Source organism: Gymnoscopelus braueri, assembly GCF_963280865.1.
Source record: "Gymnoscopelus braueri genome assembly, chromosome: 6".
Taxonomy (NCBI): Eukaryota; Metazoa; Chordata; class Actinopteri; order Myctophiformes; family Myctophidae; genus Gymnoscopelus; species Gymnoscopelus braueri.
The window spans coordinates 45,677,804-45,686,984 of NC_137607.1; the positions used below are offsets into that span (position 1 = coordinate 45,677,804).

The 9,181-nt window shown below is 40.3% G+C and overlaps 1 protein-coding gene across 3 annotated transcripts in view; it reads left to right on the forward strand.

Moving 5' to 3' along the window:
• armc9 (armadillo repeat containing 9) overlaps positions 1 to 4,419 on the forward strand; it is a 66,460-nt gene extending 62,041 nt beyond the window's left edge. For 2 of the 3 annotated variants that reach the window (XM_080431138.1, XM_080431139.1), the window contains one exon: positions 944 to 4,419. In XM_080431138.1, coding sequence (XP_080287264.1) covers positions 944 to 966 — 23 coding nt within the window. In that variant the 3' untranslated portion in view covers positions 967 to 4,419. The remainder of the gene's footprint in view (positions 1 to 943) is intronic. The other variant, XR_013933323.1, reaches the window with a different exon arrangement.
• Positions 4,420 to 9,181: the final 4,762 nt, after the last annotated feature.

Below are 9,181 nucleotides of genomic sequence, written 5' to 3' on the forward strand. Positions count from 1 at the left end.
CTCACCGCCTCTCGTCTCGTCTCTCTGTTCCTCCCTGAGGGGTTACTTCATGCAGTGGGTGTCATTCGTTAAGCCCTCTGGCTGCGATTTCTTCCCTTTTGTCATGTATTTAGGGCAGTTCTCAGCAAGGGTTATCTCACACCCGCGGGGCTAAGATCTCACTGATAAGACACATTCCTCCTCAAACTGATGAATTCCTTCAACCTCCTGGTGATCCAGGTGGTTTAGTCCAACTTCTTAGCTCCTAGTTTATTCTTTTTGGTTTTTGTGCCAAACCTTTTTGTCAAGTTTACATGTGACACTCACCAACCTGTGATTGTAGAGATGGAATGCGCTGTGATATAGTGAAGCATAATGCCAGCTAATGTATAGGTTGTATCTTTCATATCATTTTCATATACGTAGCCTACATTATTGATGGTTGATTGTTCCTTCCTGACATGACTGTATCTCACAGTACAGTCACTCTGTATCTGTACCTTAACTGCTGTGCTGTCTCTGGTGCCTGAATTTGTATCATTTATATCATATCGTCTCTGTCGGGTGAAAACCTCTTATCTCCAAAACTGATACTTTTCAGGATTCAAATAAAAAAATAGCAAAAGTAGCAGATCGACAAGCTCAAAACGTGTTGCTTCGCGCCGTGTTTAGAGCTCACAGATGTGATTTTTTTTAATGCTTTTGTGTGACGCTTTAGGATGATCAAGTAGGGCGTTAATTTACGGAAAAACACAACAGGTAAAATATAGAGATAAGAGGTTTTTCTGCCAGACAACAACGATAGTACATGCACATACAGTATGCATTCACAGTACATGGGAGCACTGACAAGTTGGCAAGTTTCATTCCATGCAATCATTTGATGGAAATCTAAATTGTGTCACCTTCTCTTCCTAACCCGATATGCACCCCCCCCCCCCTTTACCCACATCATCTCTTCCAGGCAGCCAGTCACAGAGGAAGTGAAGAGGAGTGGGCTGTCACCACAGACGGACCATATCTCACTCTGAAGCTTCCTGAAACTTCATCCTCTCTTCCAGTTTAGTGATCAGGGTCAGGGGAAGACAGAGAGATATAGACGCATGGTAGGACACCAGAGAGGAGTGAGGAGTGGAGCAGGGAGGACGAGGAGGTGGAGGGGGAGGAGGAGGGGGAACAATGCAACGGATTGTGGCTCCAAGTGTGCCCCACCACACACACATGCACACACACACGTTTTGTATTACTATACTTGTGAGGACGATGATATTTTAGGAAGACAATTTTATGAATGGTTTTTTTCCCCTCTTTTTTTTTTGTCCTTTTGGGGTCCTAACACTAACACCAAAAATAGCCAATCTACAAGCTTGCAACGCATCGCGCTGCGAGCTTGTAGGCTGGCTATTTTCGGTGTGCAACACACCCGCAGACAACTAAAGGCATAACTCCAACCCCTAAACCTGACCTCTAAATGTATTATCCTAACCTTAATCCCAAACCTGAATCTTTTCCTAAAAGAAAAATGTTCTTCACAATATCTAATTCTACTATACTTGTGGGGATATTTGGTCCTCACAAGTATAGTAATGCAAATACACACACACATACACACACACCCCTCCCCCTTGCACTCAATCCTTTTCAACGTCAACACAGAGTTTTTTTCTGTAATATAAGACGACTAGGCCAATAAGCAACAACAAGCACCCCCCCCCCCCCACCTCTTTCTTCTGTCCTGTCCTTCTTTATCGATGATATGTCAATACATCAATTACAATCACAATAGTCTTGACACAGACCTATTGAGAGAGTTACGACACTCCCATAGACTTTAGTTGTAAACAAAGAATGTTCATATTATATTGTCTCTGTCGGGTGGAAACCTCATACGGTATGTTCAAAACTGTTACTTTTCAGGATCAAAAGAAGAAAAAAGTACAAGCTTTCGAGCTTGTGGATCTGCTACTTTTGATACTTTGTGTGACGCTGTAGTATGGTCAAGTAGGGCATTAATTTGCGAAAATATGCCCGACAGCAACAACATAATATTCAATGATTTATTGCCAAAAGCATCTTACTGTTGATTTGTAATTTCTTTTGGTGTGCTCAGAGAAAACGACAACAATGAGAAGAATTAGAATCAACTTTATTGTCACATCACAGGTTTACAGGTGTAAAGAAGTGGGGGTTTTGTCCCCTGTGCGTGCGCCATCATTTTGTAATTTTGCGTGAGAAGAGAGGATAGAGATAAATATCAAAAACAGGAATACAAAAAAATCCCCAAAAGGTAGCACATCTCAAATTTCAAATCACTGGAGGACAAAGTACTCACATTTTCACGCGTTTCGGCTAAGAGCCTTCATCAGAGCATTAAATGCAAATAGCATATCGTCTCTTTTGGGTGGTCTGCGGTCCAGGCCATATCTGCTACTTTTGATGCTTTTGTGTGAGGCTGTAGTATAATCAAGTAGGACATTAATTTACAAAAAAACAACAGCAGCGATATGTAGTAGCATGTACTATGTACATGGTGTTTAGAGCATTAGCATCATGCGTAGGTGTGTACATGATGAATGCGGAAGTAACTTATTTCCATCGGGCAACCAATAGTTCCAAACACTACTGTATAGTTCCAGCCATACATTGAATCCTCGTAATGGGTGTTGATGAAGCATGTAACTCTCTTTCAATGGGTCTGGTCTTGAATGGTTCAAAAACGAAACAAAAAACAAAGCAGTGGCCACTTTGACAGGTAAACGCAGCTGAAGGTAATATTTCTGTGTGCTACAGTAACACCTAAATGAAAACGCACTCAAACTTAACTTTATTACTTTCAGCTATGTTTACCTGTCAATTGTCGAAGGTAGAGGCCAGTGTACATCACACACATCGGGTGATAAATAAGTGTCATTCTCATGGTAATGGTTTCCTTTGTAATCATATACGAGGGAAAGGGCATGAACTGATTTTACTACCAAGACGATTGTGATGATGTTTTTACCCAGAGTGCAACAGTAATAGGTTTTGGTTTCTAGTCTAGATCGCTAGCATTAGAATGAATACAGAGTAAGGACTGCAATTATCACTTGGTACAAGAGCCATAATCCTAATTTATACTCCGTAGTACAATTGTGTCACTTACAATAACTGATTTTCAAGCTGATATCACATCGAGCTTCGAGTCATTCGGATAGTCTGTTGTCCAGAGCTGCCGATCCAACCGATATATGGGCATATACTGATGACATTAGGGATCTCTATAATATGGGCATAAAGGGACAAGGACAGACAGATACAGATATCCCTATATATATATATATGGGCATAAAAGGGATACAGACTGACGGGTACAACGGGTTGAATACCCAGGTAGCATAACCAGGTGGGCATGTAGTCCCAATTTGCATTGATCCCAACTTGCATCGTTCCAGAGTAGGTCTAGTTTTAGTCAATTTGACGATGGGCCTTGCAACCCAGGGGCCTTGACTACCAGCGGGAGTCCCATTAACCTGGTCCATAATCTGTCCTTGGTGACACCGTCATGTGATGGGGTATCAATTAAGCTATTTTATATATTTATTTATTTTTCTCCAGCATTTCTGCTTACAGTATTTCTGATAGTTTGTGAGGGAGAGAGAGGGGGATTCTCGAGTCTGAAGTCAAATGTTAATGGACTAATAGCCTTATGTGGTATACAGTATGTGCTCTTACCAGCATTGGTATATTTGTATCTATATAATGCCCTGCTGCTTAACAAGCTCCTCTGCTGGACAGGAACATTGGCAGGTATCAGGACTGGGTTGAACTCCACGTTCCTAAAAGGAACTCTGCTCTACCCCACATATAGCAAAATGCTTTGGGAAAATACATTATTTATTGTCATTGAGCCAATTTAAGAATGTGACTTTTAATCTTATTGTGTTTTTTTGTTTTGTTTTTTGTTTTAATGTTTTTCTAATGTTTAAATAAAGGTAGAATTAATGAATCGTTTCATTTTGGGATTGCTCTAAAGGAAAGGTGATCTATCCATTTACTATCGGTTTGCAATTCTGGTGCATTTCACAAGCGTATTGTCGGATATGTGCAATATTCATGGAAGTGGTGAACCACACCAATGAGGTACTGGTGGGTCTGTATTGCCATATACAGTATAGCCTATATAAAACAAATAATTTGTAGAGTATTTACCAATTAAACATTTTTCAAATATCTTTCAAACATTTTCAAAAACATTTGTATTCTAGCCAAGCTAATATACCAGGCTTAAGTCTTAAGTTTGTAATGATGATATCATTGAACAATATACATTTGGTACCAAAGGAAACCCCCAATCCTTCAGAGTTTCATCTAATCTTGTGTGTCACAGTGTGCCTGTCACATTAATGTCACCCACACAACAATTACTGAATAGCTGTCATTTGGAAGCTTCTTCTTTGTCCCTCTGTTAGGTGTGAATGAAATTTCACCCCCGGGCACAATCCCCAATCCCCACAAATCCCCAACATGATCTCACAAGGTTCCTGTTAGAGCAGTTAACATAATAGTGACAATATATGATGGGGCAGAGCTACAGACCTTACTGTACCGTTACAATCACATTTAACCTGATAGCATTGGTCTTCTACTCATGGTTCAGTTTCTTCACGCCTTTTACTAGAATCTTTAACACTAGCATCGATATTCTGGGGCAAACATTTGAAAAAATGGTCGATCAACATACAAGCTTGTTGATCGACTATTTTTCACGAAGACATTAAAGTGTAGAGAGAAAACAGGAGGGCACCCAGTAAGCTATTAGAGCCCTGTGTTTACGCCTAAGCTTTTGTGGTTACTGTCAGGCTTTGATCAGTTCACTTTCAGGTACCGTACCGTCCTTTATTTTCATCTTTTGTACAGAAAATGAAAAACTATGTAAATTAAGAACTATTTTTGACTGATCCATGAATTTAGAGATTCTCTTAATGAAATTATATATATGTTTTTTCTTTTTCAGGAAAACAACTTCTAATTAAATAAATGAATGTACCAGCTTTTCATCTCAAAAATGTGTTTGACTTGTACTCTTCAAGGACAGTATAGGCCGGGTTTGCAGCATTTGTGAAGCTAGTGTCCAGGCTGTTGCATAATGCAAAACAAATATGTTTAATTCTCATGATGGTTAATTATCTACCAATTTGTGGATTTAATTGCATACAGTAGCTGTTCAACTCAATTGCAATTGCATGCAGTGGTAGTGGTAATTGCATGCAGTCACAGTTGCTGTACTCTTATTTATGTTGTGCTTTGTTTATGTGATAAAATTGTTCTGACAGACAGCGTGTAGAAGTGTAATATATTTCTATATGATGTAAAATAAACTTGACATGTTGTATGACCTTGTGCCTTTTTAGCATACTTTATTCGCCCCATTGGTGAGGGTCTACACTGGCAAAAAAACAATCTCACTAGCATAATTGTACGTAATATTTTACACAAATTAATTTGAAGTTATAATGAGGGCTTGTATTCCAAGTACATTTAGCTCAAGTCAAGAACAAAAATGTGGCAATGCCCCAAGCTCTGCACTGAGGATTGGGAATATATCTCAAGTTGATCAATGTTTTTATGTTATGGATACTTGATCATACTACAGCGTTGCACAAAAGCATCAAAAGTAGCAGATCTACAGCCGCATTTCGAGCTTGTAGATCCGCTACTTTTGATGTTTTTGAATTTGGATCCTGAAAAATAACAGTTTTGGGTTTTGGGTTTCCGCCCGACAATATAATGTAATTCAGACTAAAGTGTTGAAATGCTCTTTTAAGTGACTGACCATTCCTTTAACTACGAGGACATATTAAGTAGGAGTGTTCTTGGCTTCAGATGAAACACATGGCCTATCATAAGCAACATGCCCCCGCATTAATAATTACAGCCAGCATAACAAGCAGTGAGCATATCTTGCCCACTTGGTGCCGTGTGGTTGTGGGTTGTGGTGGGTTTGTTCCCCACAGAGGATCCCTTTGTGTCCAGGCAGTAAAACTGTCACGCTCCGGTAGGAACGCTGTGCTCATGTCCTGCTGGACGCTGTGGCTGCATGGACGCCACGTCTCCCCCCTTCGCCAAGATCGTATATCTGACAGCTGCACTGTCTGCACATCTGCAGCGCAGGGCCACCATACTAATGCCGAGAGCCACACTCATGTATGCTACCATGCACAAACAATGAGAGAACAGAATAGAGTACAATCGAATAGAACACTGAAAAACAGAAAAGAACAGAAATGACTAAAAATGGATGTATTCAGTGTGGAAGGTTGCCTTTATATAGCGCCTTTATCCAAAGCGCTTTATAATGAGTATTACTTTCATCCATTATGTGCACAGTCACACACACCGACGGTGGTGGAGGACACCATGCAAGGCAGCAACCTGCTCATCGGGAGCAGTTAGAGGTTCAGTGTGTTTCTGAAGGACACTTTGACACTAATCCAGGGGGAGCCGGCCAGGGATCAAACCGGGAACCTTGACCTTCCGATTCCCAAGTGGCCGCTCTACCCCCTGAGCCACTGCCCCTGTGATAGAATTAAACAAAAACAGAGAATTTTCCTACAGAGAATTACATGAACTAGTTGGCTGCTATTAGTACATCCGTTTACTCTCTTTTGATGTGGTTTTATTCATGGCGGTGTTGTTGTTATACATAGATATAGTATTAGATAATATGACCGTGATCATTTTCAGTTTCTATAGAGCGTGTGTGTTGTGTTTGTATGTATGTCAGCTGAGTGGAAATTCACAATCCTCTCTCTGCACACAGAGCCTCAGAGAGGTCTTGGTTGAGAGGACAGGATGATGATGATGGCACCGCTAGGTTGAGATCTGCAGTTCCAACTAGGCTCTGCATATAGCCAGCCCAGGGGACGGTATACTTCACCATCAATGTCATGCATTTAGCCAGCGGGCTGCAGCAGCACAATGTGAGGAAACAGGCACAGCACATGACAGTGTGACGCACACGCAGGTGGCCGTATAACCCTGGGGGGGTGCGAGGGCCAGGATGATATCCTCCAGTCCAGCAGCCATCAGGACTGAGAGGAAGCCACTGCGTCCCAAGCCAAACACAGAGTGTGTCCACAGAGTGAAGGGAATTAAGCTTACGGACATGGAAAATAATGAAAAACATTCTTACAAACATATAAAGGTCTTTCACTGTATGCTGAAGACCCGCTTTCATTTCTTTAACCACTTGAACACCCGGAGATCATTCAAGTTCACAACTCACCACTTCTTTTAAATGTTTGAACTTTTATATTTTATAATGGATGGAAGTCAAAAGGGCTGTGATCATGCTGAATTTGTCTGATACGTCATAGATATAAATAGATGACTTAACACATGAAGTCCGAGATCCAGAATGGAGCCACACCGTTTCTATTTGGATTCCGAGGGCCACATATACTTTCCTAGTTGAAATCGGGTGATTCATTCATAATGTATTGCTTAATTTTTGTACATTTGGATCCTGAGGAGACACCAAATTGTATCTGTTGTGTCTTGAGATGAAAACATTTAGAAACTCCGGTCCAGGGAAAGATTCAAACTCCAGGTCTCAATTATCTTTCAGCCCCTGGCCCACCCAGACCCCAGCCCAGGTAGTTGGGTGGGCACACACACATATACTACTCGAGCTGTAAGGCATGTGTGGGTACATGACGTAAAAAAAAATACAAATACAAAATCTTAACAATACTCAGTTTGTCAGTCCAGTTAGTCTAACGGCTACAATATGTAGGCGAGGACTTGCTAATGCATAGGCCGAGGGCCCACATGTTTGAGTGTTAACCTATATTTAATATGTCCTTTAAAGCAATTTTATACGAATGGCCCCCAGGGGCTCCTGGTATAGGTCACTGGCCCCGTTGGCCCAGTCCTTAATCTGTCCATGCCCTTGTTCTGTATTGACAATACATTTACTACGTTTGATCAACTATCAGTAAAGCTACTGATCCAAAGTTACATCCGCAGCTTTTGATCAACCCTCCCTTCGTGGTGAAAGACTTTGACCGAGTTTGACCGACTTACCCCACTTCCGACTCTGAAAAGTACCTTGACAATAATCTATTGAATATCTATAGAATAATTTGCACTTTACTAATCTTCCCCTCATTAAATGATATAAAATCCTCATGGGAGGAGGAAGTGGGTTAGGAAACTTTTGGTGAACTATATGGGAAGAGGCATTCAAAAGGGAACACACCTCTTCTATTTGCTCTCAGCATGGTCAGGCTGAAAGTGGTTAAGACTGATTTATAGTATGTGTTAGGAATCAATGGAATGTACTGTAAGTTAAGCATTAGTATTAAAAGACAAAAGCAGATCAAGTGACAAAACAAGAACTAAAAGTTGTTCTGTGGTGAAGTAGATACAGTCACCCTTAACCCATATTCAGAACCAATAACCACTTAATCTTGCTCATAATCAAATAATTGATCCGAAATATTCGTATAGATTTGTATGATCGACTAAATCGATTAGTCTGATTAGCCACTCAACCCTGTATTATACTTGTACAATGGTGCCGTAGACAAAAATACTGAAAATTGCAGATCTACAAGCTCACAACGCATCGCGATCATGATGCGTTGTGAGCTTGTAGATCTTCATATTTATTCTTTATTTATACAATGTCTTGAACTGAAATATATTTACACAATCATTTTAAATCATTCTGTAAAGAATTCCACAGTAAGAGTTAAACTGTCTGAAGGGAAACTCAATTACTTTTCGAAGGCTTGCACTGTAGCCTACTGCAAAATCCTGAGCACTAATTTGACTCAAAGTTTTTTTTTAAACTGACCCAGAGTTAACACATTCACTGCCTGAATTATTTCAGATTTTTTGCAGTTTTATGCCAGAGATTTTTAATTGAAAAAAAGAAAGTACTCAGGAGCCGAGATACAGAATGTTTAAGTTTTAAGTTAACGAGGAAGTGGATGGGAGTCTAGATCTTCGAAAAATCATATCTCCTTGGTCTTTGGGTCAAAAAACAAAAAAAAACAAAAAAGAACAAACAAAAAAAAAAGTTAACTCGATCTAGGGCTAGGCAATCAAGTGATGGATTTGAAAAAACGAGTTAACTGGATCTAGGCAATCAATGTGTTAAATTAGCACTCTTATCGCTCTTAATCCAGAGCGATTTACAGTAAGCAAGGTAAACACA